Raw genomic sequence first — 19,484 nt, 5'->3', positions numbered from 1 at the left:
CTGCAAAATTATAAATATATTAATGTGAAATGTAGAAATCAAAAAAGCAGAATGATTGCTTGTTATATCGATATCTGGTTCACTGAAATTTAATAGACTTATTATGGGATATTATATCATGGTTAAGAAAAATCATTAGCTCAGTTTTGATTCATTAAAATATCAAAAAAAATTAAAGCAACTCAGTATAAATAACATAAAAATATAATTGATTTTAAATTAACTATAAATAAGTAATAACCTACAATCATTTACTGTACCTACTACATAATAAATATAATTTAAATCATCAGAGAAGTATTATTATATATATATATATATTGAATATAATACATTTAATAATTACAAATATAGCAGAAAACATAATTCAAATTTGACTAAGATTAAGCAGCAGAAAGTTATTTTAATGAACAAATTCTAAGTAATACAATTTAATCTAGGCTTGAGATAAATCAAAACTAGAAAATTAAATGGTAAAAATTGAAAAACTGAATTTCTTTTGATTATATATCTAACTATTAAATCATTTGTTTTATGATTACAGAGGATCAAAATTACCTAGAGATTAAAGGCAAGTAGGTATATCAATTTAAAATATTTGTCAATTTACCTTTAGTCTTTACATTAAATCCGATCAAAAATATTTTTTAATTACGTATACCCTTGTTTTATACATTTCAAATAATCACAAATGTCACATAATATTTATTGTTTTATACATTAAATTATTTTACATGTTTTCACAAATTTAAGAAAAAAAACTTGGTGTTAAAGTTTCAATTTTCTTTCGAAAGAAAACTATTTTGCAAACAGAGAACAACCAAGAAGACAGAAATCTATGATCAAATATCGACATTCGACAGTAAAATCACAAAATTGAAAATAGTACGAGATAATCATCCCTTAAAATATAATAAGCAGGGATAACTGATAAAATTTATTATCAGTAAAATTAGTTTTTTTAAATAATAAGAGTTGGCAACACTTTTTTAGTTTCCTGATTCAGATGAATGATAATGAGATAATGTTATAACAATAATATGTTTAACATTATACACAAATACAAATCACTTTATCTCCAAGAAGTGAAAACTGTGAATAATTAATAATTATCATATAATATTTTTTATTTGTTACTTATGGTTACTAATAGTCTTTTTATCCAACCTTAAATTTGCTATTAAACGGTTTTAAAATTTGTGATTTTGTGAAAAATAATGGAAAAACTGATTAAGTTAAAAACCCTTAATTGTCATATAACGTGTAAAATATGTAGAGGATATTTAGTGGATGCCACAACAGTAACAGAATGCTTACATACATGTTTGTACCGATATTTCATATTCAAACATTTATGCTTATACATTACAATTCTACTATTTATTTTTTTTTTTATTTAGTTTGCAAAAGCTGTCTTGTGAAACATTTAGAAGAGAACAACAGTTGTCCTACTTGTCAAATTGTTATACATCAATCACATCCATTACAATATATAAGCTTTGATCGTACAATGCAGGATATTGTATTTAAATTAGTACCTGGGCTTCAGTTAGGTATATATAATTACAAATAACTCAAACAGTTTAAAGAACAATAAATAAAAGTATAAAATATTATTATTTTGTATTAGATGAAATTAAGCGTGAAAGAGAATTCTATAGAATTAGAGGTCTTCCATATCCGAAAGAAGTTCCGGCTGGTACTGAAATTGATGATGACAAAACCGCACAAGATCAAGCAGCAGCAGATTCTGACTATCATAGAACAGATGAACAAGTAACATCCTTTTGTTTTACATATGTTTACCCATAAAAAAATTCATCATAATATTTTAATAATATAATTATATCATAAAGGTAAATATTGGATTGGAATGTGTTGCATCCCACTTGAAGTCATTAAAGAAAAAGTTCCTAAGAGTATCATCTCAGGCCACTATTACACACCTTAAAAAGTTCATCGCGGTGAAAGTACTTGATGGATCAGATAAATACAGAGACGTTAGTAACAATTTACTGTATTTCAAGCAATATTATATTAAATATGCTTCTTGTTTTAATATTTATATCTTTAATTTGTTTTGTTTAGATTGATATCTTGTGTAATGATGAATTATTGGGAAAAGATCACACTCTTAAATTTGTATATGTTACAAGATGGCGATTCAGAGAACCTCCTTTAAAACTTCAGTATAGGCCAAAGTTAGATTTGTAAATTACTTTTTTGATCTGTTATACTCAGTATTGTATCTTTTACTTATCGTATGTACAATTTTTTATTTTATCTTTTGCCTGTTTATTTTAATTAAAAATCATAATTTATTTAAAGTAAATTTAAAATATTACTGTTAAATGAAATACATTTAAATTTTTTTAATACTTTTGCTATCTTAAAAATATTTATTGTGTTTAATAATATAATATATATATTATTTATTTAATTTCTAAATTAATATATTTGTGTACAATATTATAAAATTAATTGAATGGGTTTTGTTTTTTATAAAGTATAATTTTTGATTAAAAGTTAGTAAAATTAATATAAAAGATCATATCAACATTAATTAGTTACTAATTATTTATAAATAATTTTTCTTAGTTTTAAATATTTTTTATTAATGTGTGTTTCTACATATTTTGCATTAGTCTTATTGTATTGTTCGTATTGAGTGTAAATTATGATGTACGTAATGAAATTATGAATCAATCAACAATTATTTCAGATAATTGTTTGTGTGTATGTCCCTTATATTTATTTATTTTTGTATTATTATTATTCATTAACTAAACAAAATCTGTTCAATTTAATATACAATGTTCAATTTTTATATTTAATGTAACTAATGTTGCTAATTGCATGAGAAAAGTCTCTCATTAAAATATTTTTAACAGTTTATGAATATAATTTATTAAATGTAATATACGTGTATTATTTTTAGTTAAAGTAATGACAAAATTTACATTTTTTTAAGAGGTAAAGTAATTTTTCAATTACTTACATATAATTTATATTATGATATAACTTTTTCGAAAATCTTGAATTTGCACATTAATTGTATTTATTTATTACTGACTTTAGGAAGGTCTTAAAATATATTTTACAAATTTAATTTATCCCAATCTCTTTGGCGAGTAATGAGTAACAAAACCCATTGTTACATTGTACCTTCATATGTTGTCTATCTAGGGTTGCCATCTCTCCGGGTTTTGCCCGGATACTTCAGTTTTACTCATAAATCTACGGGCTCCGGGTTCAGTGAATTATTCTCCGGGTCAAATAAAATTTTGGTTGTCATAATAGTAGTACCATCGTATCATACGACAAGATGAGCAAAATTTATACAAATGATCATAATATGAGTTATGACTTATAATCACTCTGTATATAAAAATTAGTTGTTTTCTATTACATGCATTTAAGTTTCAAAAATTAAAAATAACTTAATAATATAATATTAAATATAACTTTAATTTTTTTTTCTTATGGTTATTTTTTCCGTTTTCCAATCCACTGAGTTTTACTCGGTAGTTCGCTAGCGGGACCAATCTGGCCAAGAATTACAATAATATACTTACCATTAAATTATATCAATTCACTTAGTAACACTAAGACAACATATTAAAATAATAGTATATCATAACTTCAAACTATACACTACAAAATTTCATATTTGTATATACTCTTAATTAATAATATGTAATTTAAATTTACTATATAGTTAGATCAAATAGTAAGTATAAATGAATATCAAAAAATTTAAAAAAATTACAGGTAATTCATACAAGTCAATTATTATTCTAGAAAATAATAACAATTAAAACTTTTGCATAATTTCGAATCATTTCAAACCAAAATTTATGAAAAAAATTATATTTTTACTATTTTTTATCATTCTTATAGATATTTTTAATCTCATACCATGAAACATAATATTATTTGAAGTATTTCAATCTATAAAATTTAAATACAAGTATTTAAAGCTTAAATAAGCAGAATATTAGATATGCAAGATTATAACTTCATTCTAATCATTTAAACTTAAACATTTAATATTTAAGATACTTTTAACTCATAATCTATTTTTTATACATCAAAGAACTCCAAAAAATCTTCTTTGAAATAAGAAATGAAAAATTAGTGCTGTCATTAAAAACAATGATATAAAATACACTATATATATATATATATATATATATTATTATTAATCCATTTTAAAAACTAAAAATTATAAAAAAAAATAAATTTATTTTCACAAATAATGAGTTTTAAAATGAGTGTCTTTCATTAAATGTTTCACGTGGTATATATTTTGATATTCAGTACCACTATATTATAAATATTCTTTTAGTAAACAAATTCTCTACGTATCAGTTTGCAATGCTTAAAATAAATTACTTAATTTGCATAATTCTAATTAGTTCTAGGTTTCACAATTTACAAACTATATTATTTAACACATTTTTAAACTTTTATCATATATTTTAATAAGTTTTTTACATATTAAGTTAATTTTTTTAAAATAAGCAATAAAACTCCCTTGGCTATGGTACTGAATGTCAAATATTGATAAAAATAAAATTGAAATAGTGCAGTGTCTAAATAACTTTTTAGGTAATTCAATGATCAATCAAAAAAAAAAAAAATACATCAAACAGTTTAATAGGTAGGTAAGTTATCTTCTCAATTCATTAAATTCAATAGAGTATAACATTGAGATTTTAATTTCGATAGTAAGAATTAATAATCATTAAACATATTTAAAACAAATAGTTAACAAATATGTTTGCAACATTATTTGACCAATACCAGTGTTTATCTTGGCAATGTATTTAACCTATTTAATATAGAAAAACATGAAGTTTTGAAGTAATTCTCAGTGTAATTAGAATAAAAGACTTTAAATCTAACGTCTATTTAATATAAAATATAACCAGTCTTAAAGTAGTTTAAACGGTTATGCATATCAGTTTAAATGAGTATTATGACTAATATATTAATAACCCTAAAATGTGTTTAAAAGACAGTTTAGTACATATTTTCAAACTTACATTTCCTAGAATTAATTTAAATTTACTCACTAAAAATATTTATTATTTTATTCATTTAAAAACAATAAAACTTGAAATTTCAATTCTTTTTTTTAAAAGTTCTATTATTAGATTACAATTGATAAATTAATTTTGAGTATACAAAGACATAATATTTACAAAATAGTAAATTTAATCATAATAAATTAACAAATTCACAAAACTACTGTATAAAATAAAAATGTATTTATGTAATATGATTATTTAGGTTTAGTTTCTTGATCAGTAACATATCTAATATAAACATTATTTTCAGGTATTGGATCTGGATGTACATCCTGTTCATACATGTAAGAACTACCAATAGCCAAAGATGAACCTTTAACAAAAATTATATTTAGTTATTACTGAAAACCAATAAAAAAAAAATAAAATAAAATTCTTTTAAAATAAGTTTTATCACTCAACTTATACAAAATAGTTTAAATAATAAAGAAATAAACTTACTATATAATAATTATTAAAATAAAATACGTAATTAACATTTTACTTACCATCATGACTAAAGCATAGAGATGTAATTCCTGTATTGTATCGATGAAATTGGCACAATCTCTTTTTATTAAAACCATCCCAAATATTTACATATCCATCTGAACCACCCGTGGCAAATGTATTAAATACTTGATGAAAACTAATAACATATCACATTTAAAAATATTAGAGAGAGAAAAACACAAATGAATACTTAAGAACATCCTGCTTGCTCTCTTTGATACTTATACATAATTTATTAAAAAATCTGATTTTAAAATATAATATTAAATGCATTTTGAGTTTTTATGCAATAACAGTATAATCTATCGGTTAATAAATATTTTGTTTAATAAAAATGTTAGATTAACATTTATTTTAATTTTTGAAACATATATATAAAATATCTATTATCAAGGATATCTATACTAAATACAACTTAATAAATATTTCATAATATTTCTAACAATATTATTCTTAGAGATTTATTTGTAACTGGAATATCTCGATATGCTATTAGTGTAGACTTAACATAAAAATATAGTGTTTCTGAAGTAAAACTACAATTACAGCCATTCTCTGACATATTTAAAATAAAATTCAATATCAACTTGTAAATAGCTACAATGTTGACTATCTTGTCGTATATGCTCTACTATATAATTTATATCTTTATTATTGTGATGACTTAATGGTTAAAAATCTGTTACATATTTTTTTTCAAAAAATTCTTAAATGTAAAATTATTTATGTGATATACGAGGTGGTGAAATGAAATATTACATAAAATAAAAATTGCTGAAAAAGAAAGGAAATTGTGAATGATGAGATAAAGAAAGATAATATATAACTTATTTATAAGAATTTTAGCTAATCATTAAACTTTAAAACCACTTTTACATTGTCCATTTATTACGTGAATATATTGTCTAAAATAGTTATTAAGTGGTAAAACACAGTAGGGCGCAATCAAATGTCTACCATTTCTACGCACATACTGCAGTTGCTATGTTGCCAATAAAGCACATAAGACAACAAAATATTTTATTTAGGCAAGTTATAATATAATAAAACTGTATTATTAAGGTTCTAGTAAAAAAGTTATTAACTATAAAAATTTTAATTTGGTAAATACAAATTATTACCTGATAGCATTTACAGGGTAAATGCATTCAATATCATTATCTTTTATTCTGTGACATTTAAAAGCATATTTTTTCTTCTGAATTTCTGGAGCCGTATCAAAATATTCAACAGCTACCCTGCCCTCAATACTACTCAACACATAACCTTGTTTATTTGGTGAACAACGTATACATCTTGTTTGAAACTTTAAATTTGATTCTCTCCTTTGCATTATATATGCTGTGTTTCTTAAATCCCATACAAATACTTTCCGTCCAGCAGTACCAACTACAAGTTTTTCACCTACATTACTCATAGTAAAGACCTAAATAAAACAAAAGATAAGTAAGCTATTGACATAATATTAAATAATAATTACAAATTTAAATTTATTTATTTAACGCATACTTTGTCTGGTTGAGGGAGTGTTCCAACACATTGAGATGATCTTGTGTCCCACATTTTAACATTACCATCCCAACCACCAGATAAAACTACATTTACTTCATTAGAATACTCAACACAGCGTACTGCATTATCATGCGAGCCTAGGACACTTTCTGAAATATAATACAGTTAAATTTATATATGAAATATTTAAATTTAGTTAATATTACTTTAAATATTTACCTGAATTACTATTCAAATCATACATTTTTAACTTGTTATCCAGACCTCCACTAAATGAATGAACTGCATCCTATTATAAATTAAATGCACAGGTATTATAAACTTATAAAATAATCTATTGTTAAATTTTTCTATTACACACATTTTTCATAGATGCATTCTTGTTATTAAAGGTATAATAAATGATCAATTTAATAATTAATAACATTAGTTTTAGTAACTATACCTGAAAGCTAACATCTAATACTGGCCGATCATGTGTATATTTTGTACGCATGCTATTCGCCTGTACATCGTAAAGTCGAACTGAACAGTCCCAAGATGAAACTAATAAAAATTGAGATGAATTAGGTCCAAATTTTACAGACGATATTCCATCTTCTGGTGGATTCTTAAGTCTAAACTCTGATCTCGATTCTCCTATCATGTTAAACTTGATAAATAGAATGAAATTTACTTAAATGAGTAATACTTATACGTTGTGTTTACAACAATAAATTATTGAATTAAACAAATTATTACAAAAATATTGTTTGTTATTTAAAGTTATTTTCACTATATAGTATATTATAACAATATGATTTTTATATTTATCACTAATCAAACAATCATATTATTAATAAATAATCGAATAATGTTAACAATATACATATATATACTTAAATTTCAAAAAAATAATCAACATAATTTAAGTAACTAAATCGAAAGATGTAACCGTCAAGTCATCAAAACAGAAATCATACTATTTACTATTTAGTAAATCAACAAATAACAATTTACAATATGAAGTATATGTCATGAACAAACTTTAGCATTTAAATTTGAATTATATGTTTTTGAGGTTATATTGTAATAAAGCCGAATAACGATTTATCAATACGAAATGGAGAACTGAAAAACTACATAAGTTCCAAACGACAAAAGTACCACAAAAACTCGGAAAAACAATATAAATCTTAATATTTAAGTATTAACACATGGGTTTATGATTTTGATCTCCCATTTATTTAATCAAGACATAAGGGTGTTTAGATGGATTTGGATTTGTTGACTGGCAATAGTGGTAATGGTAGGCTCAGCATTTGAGGCAAGTATGGCTGTGTCGTCTGTGTAAGTTCTGATGAGAGTGAACCACAGACATATAATACATATATAATTTTATTATATATCTGTGAAGTGAACTGATTAACTGGGATATCAACAGTGTAGAAAATGTAAAGAAATGGGGCAATGTCGCTGCCTTGAGGAACGCCTTCTAAAAACTGTGGTGGGTTGAAAGTTTGTCGTTGATTTCTGACTTTGAATGATCTGTTTTCGAGGTAAGATTTTAGGAGAAGATAGTAAGGGGCTGGAAATATTTTTGTAAGTTTGAACAGTAATCATTGGTGCCAAACGGTGTCGAAAGCTTTCACAACGCCTAGAAATACTCCCAAATTTGAAATTTCGATTTTTTTGATAAAAATAATTAAATAAATGTCCACTAGATCGAAAACTTTAAAATTGTAATGCAAGGTCTCTCATAAACAGTACCTATACCTATAGCTATTAAAAACTATTAAAGGTACTTTATAATAGTTAAGGGACGCTACAGTAGCGAAAATATTATCGTATACAAAAACTCCTCGTTAATTTTGTTCCAATAATACAGCTTACTGAATGGTTTTAGACTAAATTTAGAGAAAAAATGCCTTAATTAAAAGTTGTAAAGCAGTTAATATGAATGTAAAGCTTGTAAGCCTATTCAATCTGGACTGAAATTAAAATAATATTCAAAATTTAAACAATTAATAAATACAACAAATATTCATTAATAAATAGGGAATATTGAACGAATGTAAGTTCCCACCACAGATATATACTAATATAGTATTAGTATTAGTATATATCTGTGGTTCCCACACGAAAAAAAATAGGTATATCAAATACCAAGGATGGGCAAGTAAACGATTTTTTTTTAACTCGTTAAGTTATTTTAAAATAATTAAGTTAAGTTAAGTTAAAAGTTATTCAATATCAATAATTTTAAAAGAAGAAAAATAAAACTAAATCAATAATAAAATATCAGATAATAACTTAAAAATAATTATACACAGCATGACTAGGTATGTGAAGTGTTTGAGTTTTCGCAAATAAACCAAATAAAATGTAGTGAAATAAATTTTAAGGTAAAAGAAAGGTCAAGAGGGGAGATATAATATCTCCCTCATCTAATCATTTTCCTGTAAATACGCCATCATATTTGCCACTTTTTAAGTGCATATAATTTCAGTCTCTAAAGTCTAAAGGGATAAAATAACGTTCGGATACATGAATTTAAACGAAATATGTAGAGGGTTCGTACAACTGGAGTTCTTCTGTAGTATACTTTAGTGTTTACTATTTACCTACAAAATGACGTATTTTTATTCAATTACATATATTTAAATTGTTATTTTGCTGAAGAAATTTCCTGAGAACGTTTCGGCCGTTTCGGGTTTTAAATGTAATGTCTAGAACAAATGTCTGTTTGAACAAATTGTTGTCGGACAAACGCCGCGCCGTAGAGGTTCTACAATAATTGTTGTCAAGGAATCTATGTCCGTGATCAAGGAGTATATTATTGCGTGTGAGATTGATGATAATAATAATGATAATAATTTTATACTGTCACAAACTTAGAATTCAGATAGGTATAAAAAAAAATGTATTTTATTCAATGTTCACGGATTTATGACAGAAATTTTCAGTCAGAAATACAGATATAATTCAGACGAATTAATGGGAATTACTATTCCATCATACTATGATATAACATTTAGATGTTTAGTGTAATACGTTAATTTCATCGTGTTTCTGTAGTTTCGAGTTCACAAATTTACAAAATGCATAATATTATGTAGATCATTATAATAATTTATGGGTTATGAACTAAACTGTTTATAGATTCTAATGCTTTTTATTTAATTTTTATTTTATTATTAGTTGTTAACTTTTATAAATTACTTAGTTAAGCTTTATTAACGTAAGTTATATTTTAATAATTAATTTAATCATGGCTGATTCGGGACAATTTAAAAAAGTAAGATATAATCTGTTATTTGTAATCATGCTAATTTTGTATATTATACCTATTTAGAATAATAGAAAAACAAAATTTAATATGAATATAAATTAAAATCAAATATCTTTATTTAAATATTGTTTACTTCATTTATGTATGACACAATAAAAGAAGGTATCTGTATTTATACTTTTTTTAAAAGGTACCAAATCGTTTTCTTATCATTTTTTGTGCCATCTTATATTGTTTTAAATGTTTTCTATTATGTGTTTATATGTAGGTGCCAAAAAAAAATGTTCCCTAGATTTTTAATTAACTATACAAGGAAAACATTATCTAGATTTTACATAACTATACATGAACTTTAAACTGTTTAAAGAAAATTTATTTGAGAATTGAGGGTTTTATAATTATTTTAATTATATTTAATGCAACTATGTCTCTTAATCTAAAAATCAATTAGGGTACATCAGAAAAAAAGCAAATTTGCATAAAGGCAGTTATATTTATTTAACAGATAGATATTGAGACAAATATTATACAAGATTTCATTTTATATACAGTTAAATAAACTATTATTGAATATGTATTGAAATCTTAATTTACATATCTACAATTGCAGTTTGAAATAAAATGAAAATTATAAAAAATAATGCATTTTATGTATAATATTTTTGGATACTCTATTCAAATTCTAAAATAAATTATAGAAAAATCATCTGATATTTTTTTTAATATTTATTTATTAATTTGACACTATGTGACATTTGACAATATGAACAATTTATAACAATAATAATATTTTAGTTAAACTATAAGCTTGGGTAGAAGTTAGAAAAAAAAATTTAATATGAATATAAATTAAAATCAAATATCTTTATTTAAATATTGTTTACTTCATTTATGTATGACACAATAAAAGAAGGTATCTGTATTTATACTTTTTTTAAAAGGTACCAAATCGTTTTCTTATCATTTTTTGTGCCATCTTATATTGTTTTAAATGTTTTCTATTATGTGTTTATATGTAGGTGCCAAAAAAAAATGTTCCCTAGATTTTTAATTAACTATACAAGGAAAACATTATCTAGATTTTACATAACTATACATGAACTTTAAACTGTTTAAAGAAAATTTATTTGAGAATTGAGGGTTTTATAATTATTTTAATTATATTTAATGCAACTATGTCTCTTAATCTAAAAATCAATTAGGGTACATCAGAAAAAAAGCAAATTTGCATAAAGGCAGTTATATTTATTTAACAGATAGATATTGAGACAAATATTATACAAGATTTCATTTTATATACAGTTAAATAAACTATTATTGAATATGTATTGAAATCTTAATTTACATATCTACAATTGCAGTTTGAAATAAAATGAAAATTATAAAAAATAATGCATTTTATGTATAATATTTTTGGATACTCTATTCAAATTCTAAAATAAATTATAGAAAAATCATCTGATATTTTTTTTAATATTTATTTATTAATTTGACACTATGTGACATTTGACAATATGAACAATTTATAACAAATAATAATATTTTAGTTAAACTATAAGCTTGGGTAGAAGTTAGAAAAAAAAATTTAATATTTTGAATAGTATTTTGAAAGTATTTATGACAATTTAATCAAAAAAAAAAACTATACAGACTATTATTTATTTTTTATAGTATATAGCAGAACAAAAGCTCAAAGCATTTTCTATTGGAGCAATGGGAAAAACTCAACCTTCAAAAAAAGAATTAAATGAACAAAAAAAAAAGGAAGAAGAACACGCTGCTGCTCAAGTAATTAACTTATTTTATGATAATATTTTAATACTTGAATTTTCTGTTATTAAAATTAATGGTTCTAATACCATTTAATCTCATAGGCCTTTGAAGAGTTTGTAGCAACTTTTCAAAATGAAGGAAAAAAAAATAGTAAAGTTTGGGTTAAAGCTGGTACATATGATGCTGGAAAGAGACGTAAGATTTTAAACACATTAGACTTTTATAGATAGATACTAATGACTTATATCAAATATTTAGAGGAGGATACTCGAGAAAAAGGTAAATTATACAAACCTCAGGCTAGAGGAAATGCAGACTCAGATAAAGCAGATGACCTTTCTCGTTTTATGGGGGAACGTAAAAATGATAGAATGCTTACAAAGAAAAAAAAAGAAGGTGAAAAGAAAAAAAGTAATCTAGAGTTATTCAAAGAAGAATTAAAAATGTAACTATAAAACTTATCATTTTTATATTTTTGTATTTATTTTTTGAATAATCAAATACATTTAAATAATTAATTATTTATTTATTTTTATGGAATTTTTAGGATTCAAGAAGAAAGAGAAGAAAGACATAAATTCAAAGGAGTTTTACAAAAAACTATTGAGGATCCTGAAATTAAGAGTAGTACATAATATACTTAAATGTGTTAAATATCTAAATAATATTTTTATATATTTTATATTTCTTTAGATTTGATAATGGTTGAACCTGATGAAATTAAAGGTTCATTTGATTCAGGTGATCCAAATACTACAAATTTATACTTAGGAAACCTTAATCCTAAAGTAATGTATAAAATATATTTAATTATTAATATGAATAAATGTTATTATTATAGATTTATTATTTTTAGATTACTGAAGCTCAGTTAATGGAAGTTTTTGGAAAATATGGTCCTTTGGCAAGTATTAAAATAATGTGGCCTAGGTCTGATGAAGAAAAAGCAAGGGGGCGTAACTGTGGTTTTGTAGCTTATATGAGTCGTAAAGATGGCGAAAGAGCATTAAAAAACTTAAATGGTATGTTATTAATTGTATAGTTTTACATACATTTTACATAAATTTAAATATTTTATGATTTTCAGGGAAAGATGTTATGTCATATGAGATGAAAATGGGTTGGGGTAAAAGTGTACCCATACCACCTCACCCAATTTTTATTCCACCTGCTCTATTAGCTATAACATTGCCACCTCCTCTTTCTGGATTACCTTTCAATGCTCAGCCTATTTTGCCACAAAAAGATAAAAAGGTAAAATTCATTTTTTAAGTTATATATAATAATATTATATAGGGATTATAATTATTAATGTGAATTAAACAGATGAATACTCTAAATTTTAAATTTTAAAACAAATTTAATTGATAATATTGGATATAAAAAACAAAACTGCTTTTTAAACTAAAAATTGTATTTATTTATTTATTTCACAATATTTATTACTTACTTAAATTATTTATAATTAATTTGAAAAATATCCACCTTATACACAATATAGATTCATAATTTAAATAAAAAATAAAAAATAAGAAAGTTATAGTTATACAACTTAATGATTTTCATTGTAGAATCATGGACGAATGCGACAAGATGGAGGATATTTTGATAGAAGTCAACCAGTTGAAAAGGTATTGTACTTTTTTTAAAATATTTTACTGTTTTGGTTATGTAATTCACTCGATCCGATGTTTTTAAATACTGCCCAAATATCAATGCAGCTGGCAGGCAAGGGATCATAGATTTTAAAATGTAGTAATGAATACAGTGGCGTATTTACAAACAGACTTATGTTATTTTTTATTTTATTGTTTCTTGGCATAATAGTGAAATAATTTTATAGATCAGTTTAAAATGCTTAAACTTAATTTTAATTTGTTTTTATATTAACTAATTATTTAAGAATTCAAATTAAACACATAAAAATAATTCTAGTTTTTTTTATTTTATTTGAGAATTCATCAAATATTCAATGGTGAATACCAAATTACCAAATGGTTTCAACAATTAGTAGTAAACAGTTTTTTTTTACAAATACAGTAATTGCCCTTATTTTGACTTTTTATTGATCTGACCAAACAAATCCTGCATCAAATTGCTTGTATACCATGTAAGTGTGAATGACTGACTCACGCTTAATTATTGTTGTTATTATTATTTGATTACAATTTAATTATTAGGGATTTTCGTATTTTAGATTTGTAGTCTGCGTCTAGTAACTATTCGAATCAGACGATTCTTATGTTATTTGTGTATGATGCATGATTAAAATAAAACAGTTTAACATAATTCTAAATGCTATTGTGTTATATTTTTTTTAAGCCATCCTTTGCTGTGGTCGTTGTTTTTTTTTTCATTATAATTTTCAAAATTATCAAAGTAGTATATTAATAATATAATATTGACATTTCAAATTTGAGGTTTTTTGGGGGGGAGTGAAAATTTTCCCTCTCATCCATAAATATGCCACTTAATGAATTTTATTGTCGGATCGAGATAAACATTTTCAATTATTGATAAATAATAATAATCAATCTATTTAAAAAAGTAAAATATGTATTTATTAAATAGTTTATTTTAATTTACCTTAATAATACATCAACCACTTTGTTTTATACCAATTTGCTTTTTTGTGACAGATTTTACCGCAGACTATCATTAAAGTGGTTATACCCACAGAAAGGTAACATTTTCATTATTTTGATGTAAATTAATTAATAATCGTAAAATATAAAAGAGATTTACAAATTATCAGAAGATGTTCCCTATGTTATCGATGTCAGCCTGCTGAAGCAAAGTGAAAAACTAAAAATGAAAAGCATAAGATTATAAACAAAAATGTGCTTAATATATTAATACTTACAATTTTTTTTTAGAAATTTGTTAATGCTCATACATCATATGATTGAATTTGTAATACGAGAAGGACCATTATTTGAAGCTATGATAATGAATAAAGAGTTGAATAACCCAATGTTTCAGTGAGTATCTTAATTAGATTCTTAACATTATAAAGATCATTTTATATTCTATAATAACTATAACATAATACTACTTGATTTTATTGTTATTAGATTTTTGTTTGACAATTGTTCACCAACTCATATATACTATAGATGGAAGCTATTTTCTATGTTACAAGGTGATTCTACTAAAGAGTGGCGTATAGATGAATTTCGTATGTTTAAGAATGGATCAATTTGGAGACCACCACCAATGAATCCATATACTGTTGGTATGCCAGAAGAACTTGTACCTGAAGAAGATTTAGTTACAAGGACTAAAGGAACTTTAAGCGTATCACAAAGAGAGCGATTTGAAGAACTTATAAGAAATATGACTCCTGAGCGATTAAAAGTAGCTGAAGTCATGGTATTTTGTGTAGAACATAGTGATGCAGTGGAAGAAATTTGTGATTGCATTCAAGAATCATTATCTAACGCTACAACCGCATTACATAAAAAAGTGAAAATATAAAATAATCAGATTATAATAATTATAAAAAAAAATGTATTAATATACTTTAAATTTAGGTTGCACGGCTTTATTTGATATCAGATGTTCTCCATAATTGTAGTTTAAAGGTTATTAATGCAACACAATTCAGAAGAGGGTAATTTTTTTTTTTTTTCATTATATATTTTTTAATGTATTTAAATTGCATTAATACTTTTACAATAGATTTGAAACAAGATTGATTCCTATAATGGAAGAAGCTCTTAAAACTTATAAAAGTTTAGATTCTCAAAGTCAAGCCGATGGTTTTAAACACCGAGTTATGCAAATATTTCGTGCTTGGGAAGACTGGGATATTTATCCAAAAGAATTTTTGTTTAGATGCCAAAATACTTTTCTTGGACTGTCAATAAATGAGGTAAGTTTTTGTAAAATGTATAAGTTGTGACCATAATTTATTATTTTATTAAATTTCTAGATACCTCAAGAACTAATTAATTCTCGTGAAGAATTGCAATACAATACAAATTCAAAATCTATCGATGATTCTGAAAACATTGATGGAGCACCTTTATCTGATCCTGAAAATCTAGATAATGAAGATTTAGACGGTGTACCTTTAGATGGTGCTACATTGTTGAAACATGCATATGATGACACACCTCCTGGGGATACTGATATTGATGGAATACCATGTAAGTTGTGTATTAAGTTTTATATAAATGTAGTTATAAAATAAGACAAAATTAAATGTACGTATGTCTGTTGTATTAGATAATATATACAAAACAACTTAGGTTTTTCATTATTATATTTTAAAAATTATTTATGCTGTATAGTATTGGATGATGATATTGGAAGTGCGACATTAGTAGGAGAGTCAGTAGGAAAAAATATCAAAGCAGCTGCATTTGTTCCATCTAGATGGGAAACTGTAGACCCTCACGAAGCCGAAGAACAAGCAATGACTACTAGTAAATGGGAGATGTTAGAAAGAGAAAATAAAAATTATAATAGTGAATCCATCGATCAAGATTCACCAGATGATGACTTTAATGAAACAAGGTATTTTAAAATCATTAGTATTATTGATTGTTATAATCATAGATTCATCAACTATACTCTTAAGTATATTAGTATATAACACATATTATATTTTTAACATAATATATGTATAATGGAAAAAAAATGAATCACAATAATAATTCATTATAATAAGTAGATATATAAATGTATAATTTATATGTTACATTATTATTATTATTTAAATCAGAAATAAATGCTAGACCAAAATATAAAATAGTATGTCTCAAAAAGCAAGCTTGAGTAGCCAATAACTATACTCTTATAATATTGTTACACAAATTATAAAAAATTATCAGATATGCACATTAAAATAAAAAATAAATAACTTTTTCAACATGCTTTTTTATTACTTAATACATTTTGTTGTATGTTAATGTATTTAATATTTAATTTTAATTAATCACAAACTGGTAATTGAAAAGCACAGAAAAAAACAACTTACTTTTAATAATGTGAGTTGTCAAATATGTCATATATTTTAATAGCAAGTTATGTCTATGAAAACGTTGGAATTTTTTAGTTTAAATAATGTTATATAAGATCTTAATATAATATATTATTTATATTTTAGTTTTCTTTGGTGTCTGATTAAATTCTAATTCCCTTAGAATGCAAATTGAAAAACTATTTATTTTTTTTATTTTTTGAATTTTAGAGAAAATACTGATGATCGAAGAGCTAAATTAAGAGAAGTAGAAGTAAAAGTCATGCAATATCAAGATGAATTAGAATCCGGTAAAAGAGCATTAAAAGGTGGATGGAATATATATCAACAAGTGGAACATTATAGACGTAAACTACTTAAAAAAGTTCAAAAGTCCCCTGTAAGTTGATTGATGTTGCTAATTTTTTTTAATTTTAACATAAAATATGAGTATTAGCATTTAGCATATGTTTTCTAATCTAATTAAGGTTTATTGATAAACAATTTTAGTTATTATATTTATTTAATTTACTTCTTAGCTTTATATTTATAGTAATTAAGTCATATTATGTTCACAACCTAACTGTTTGACTCGCATATACTGAAGTTGCATGATTAGGTTATTATACAATAAGGTTTTGCTTGGAAATCGTGATATACTTTTGCATAAACCAAAATATATGTGTAACATTTATATTACATTTTATTTGAACTTTTTAAATGGAATACATCCCAATATTTTTAATAAAACTAAAATGTTGTCAGAATAATTGGAATATACATTTTTTTTTAATATTAGGAAAAAGAATTAAAATTGGAAAAAGATAAAAAAGATAAAGACAAAATCAATAAAAGAGTGAGTCCTGATGAAGACTATCGCGATGGTAAGAAAAAGAAACGATCTAGAAGTCCTTCAAATAGTCCAGCATATAGTAAATGGTCATCTCATAGCATAAGGTAATTTTCAATTAATTGTATATTTTATATTTTAAGTATACCACATATTATTATTATTTCAGAAGTGATAGTTTAAGTCCACCTTCAAGAAAAAGACCAAATTCACCCCAGCGTAATAATAAAAAAACAAGAATATCACCAATTGATTCACCTCGTTCATTATCAAGAAGAAGGGACCGTGAACGTGATGAAAGACATAACTATCGACACAAAAGATCACATTCACGTTCACCACATCGGCATCATGTACATACACCTCCATCTTCTATGTCACATACATCACGAAAGCACAAACACAAATATTGATTAAGAATACCTTGCGTACTGAATAATATTATTTTGTCATAATGTTTTTCCTATATTTATATATATATATATATATATACAGTTCTTATAAATATTTTAACTAATAATTTTGTCAATTCATAGAATTATTATTAAATTTTAAAAATAAAATAGATTTCAACAGACGAATATATTTCCTTATAAATGTTACAAACTACACTTAACTGACAATTTGTAACCTAATTTTATAATGATTTTTACTAAAACTATTTCTATAATTATGAATAGTTATGGCTCCATTTTTAAAATGTTCAACTTAAAACTTAAAATGTTACTGTAAGACTCCATTTTGTTTTATTATTAATGCATTTAGTTTAAATAAAGTATTAAATTGGTTTAAACTATTTAAAACAATACTAAAAATATTTGGTGTTATATATTTAGGATTAAAATGTGTTCTTGAATAAAAGATGCAGTTTTAATAAATCCTTGCTTGTACATGACTTCAAAATTTCAACCTTAAGCTGTGCTGCAAGTCTTAAGAATTCCATAATCCATTGTTCTTTTTATATAATATTTAGTTATGGATGAGCATTTATTAAATATTAACAATCTATCAATGAGAACATTAAGTAAATTTGATCAGATTATAAGGTATGAATGACTATGAATGGTAAATTTTTTTTTCATTTTTTGGTACTAGTAAATTTTTTCATCAACGATCAACCAAACGGCAGAAAATAGAATCTTTGCTGAATTATGATAATACTGGTTACCACGATTTAAGATATTATATCGTGCCGTAATTTAACCTAACCGTGGTCCAGTGATAAATGATAAAATCTAAAAGTTTGGATTGGCAACGTGTGATGCCAACATCGAAAACCAAGGGGTAGACATCCCATGTAGTCAGTAAGAATCACGAACTAAGATACTAATATAATAATATCTTAGTTCGTGGTAAGAACCAAGCAAAAAATCAAGTAAATCAATCAAGCAGTATAAAAAGCGTCGTGTGCAGTTGTCTTTTTACAAACGAAAGTATTGAAATCTTTGGTAAATATTACACATCAAAACAATATATCGAAATTACAAACATCGATATTTTATTTTCATTCCTACTTAATGGTGTTTG

General features: G+C 24.3%; 4 protein-coding genes across 5 annotated transcripts in view; 2 read left to right on the top strand and 2 right to left on the bottom strand.

Moving 5' to 3' along the window:
- Nucleotides 1-872, bottom strand: part of LOC114119970 (probable E3 ubiquitin-protein ligase HERC1) — a 37,421-nt gene extending 36,549 nt beyond the window's left edge. Inside the window, exon 1 of the mRNA XM_027981720.2 lies at nt 611-872. The gene's annotated coding sequence lies outside the window, so the exon portion shown is untranslated. The remainder of the gene's footprint in view (nt 1-610) is intronic.
- A 206-nt stretch (nt 873-1,078) lies between these two features.
- Nucleotides 1,079-2,918, top strand: LOC114119998 (polycomb group RING finger protein 3). Its single transcript, XM_027981755.2, has 5 exons — nt 1,079-1,323; nt 1,401-1,553; nt 1,631-1,776; nt 1,857-2,000; nt 2,089-2,918. The coding sequence occupies exons 1-5, from the start codon at nt 1,218-1,220 to the stop codon at nt 2,212-2,214; spliced, it is 675 nt and encodes a 224-aa protein (XP_027837556.1). The 5' UTR covers nt 1,079-1,217; the 3' UTR covers nt 2,215-2,918.
- A 2,160-nt stretch (nt 2,919-5,078) lies between these two features.
- Nucleotides 5,079-8,051, bottom strand: LOC114120049 (mitotic checkpoint protein BUB3). The gene is made up of 6 exons (XM_027981833.2): nt 7,543-8,051; nt 7,317-7,386; nt 7,095-7,246; nt 6,707-7,011; nt 5,582-5,721; nt 5,079-5,406 (listed from the first exon to the last, which is right to left on the bottom strand). The coding sequence occupies exons 1-6, from the start codon at nt 7,741-7,743 to the stop codon at nt 5,288-5,290; spliced, it is 987 nt and encodes a 328-aa protein (XP_027837634.1). The 5' UTR covers nt 7,744-8,051; the 3' UTR covers nt 5,079-5,287.
- Nucleotides 8,052-9,965: 1,914 nt separating this feature from the next.
- Nucleotides 9,966-18,538, top strand: LOC114120023 (U2 snRNP-associated SURP motif-containing protein). Of its 2 annotated transcripts, none has more exons than XM_050203435.1 (19): nt 9,966-10,374; nt 12,040-12,156; nt 12,243-12,336; nt 12,400-12,586; nt 12,689-12,768; nt 12,835-12,929; nt 12,998-13,163; nt 13,229-13,395; nt 13,713-13,772; nt 14,781-14,824; nt 15,018-15,122; nt 15,216-15,606; nt 15,675-15,754; nt 15,823-16,015; nt 16,076-16,292; nt 16,437-16,662; nt 17,339-17,507; nt 17,907-18,064; nt 18,127-18,538. In XM_050203435.1, the coding sequence occupies exons 1-19, from the start codon at nt 10,348-10,350 to the stop codon at nt 18,368-18,370; spliced, it is 2,820 nt and encodes a 939-aa protein (XP_050059392.1). In that variant the 5' UTR covers nt 9,966-10,347; the 3' UTR covers nt 18,371-18,538. The 2 variants fall into 2 exon arrangements, with proteins under 2 accessions (XP_050059392.1, XP_027837589.2); XM_027981788.2 differs by having other exon boundaries at nt 9,967-10,374; nt 12,689-12,765.
- Nucleotides 18,539-19,484: the final 946 nt, after the last annotated feature.

Source organism: Aphis gossypii, chromosome 3 (assembly GCF_020184175.1).
Source record: "Aphis gossypii isolate Hap1 chromosome 3, ASM2018417v2, whole genome shotgun sequence".
Classification (NCBI taxonomy): Eukaryota; Metazoa; Arthropoda; class Insecta; order Hemiptera; family Aphididae; genus Aphis; species Aphis gossypii.
Note: the sequence above shows the minus strand (reverse complement) of the source record. Positions and strands in the feature narration are given on the sequence as shown.

Bases quoted from the DNA above. Each gene is read 5' to 3' on its own strand.
- LOC114120049 (XM_027981833.2), bottom strand. From the start codon at position 7,743: ATGATAGGAGAATCGAGATCAGAGTTTAGACTTAAGAATCCACCAGAA. The intron at 7,387-7,542 runs GTATAGTTACTA...AATTTATAATAG, and splicing joins TATTAGATGTTAGCTTTCAG to GATGCAGTTCATTCATTTAG. The intron at 5,722-6,706 runs GTAATAATTTGT...ATATGTTATTAG, and splicing joins TACCCTGTAAATGCTATCAG to TTTTCATCAAGTATTTAATA.
- LOC114120023 (XM_050203435.1), top strand. From the start codon at position 10,348: ATGGCTGATTCGGGACAATTTAAAAAA. The intron at 17,508-17,906 runs GTAAGTTGATTG...TTTTAATATTAG, and splicing joins AAAAAGTTCAAAAGTCCCCT to GAAAAAGAATTAAAATTGGA. The intron at 18,065-18,126 runs GTAATTTTCAAT...TTATTATTTCAG, and splicing joins TGGTCATCTCATAGCATAAG to AAGTGATAGTTTAAGTCCAC.
- LOC114119998 (XM_027981755.2), top strand. From the start codon at position 1,218: ATGGAAAAACTGATTAAGTTAAAAACCCTTAATTGTCATATAACGTGT. The intron at 1,554-1,630 runs GTATATATAATT...ATTTTGTATTAG, and splicing joins AGTACCTGGGCTTCAGTTAG to ATGAAATTAAGCGTGAAAGA. The intron at 2,001-2,088 runs GTTAGTAACAAT...TGTTTTGTTTAG, and splicing joins GATCAGATAAATACAGAGAC to ATTGATATCTTGTGTAATGA.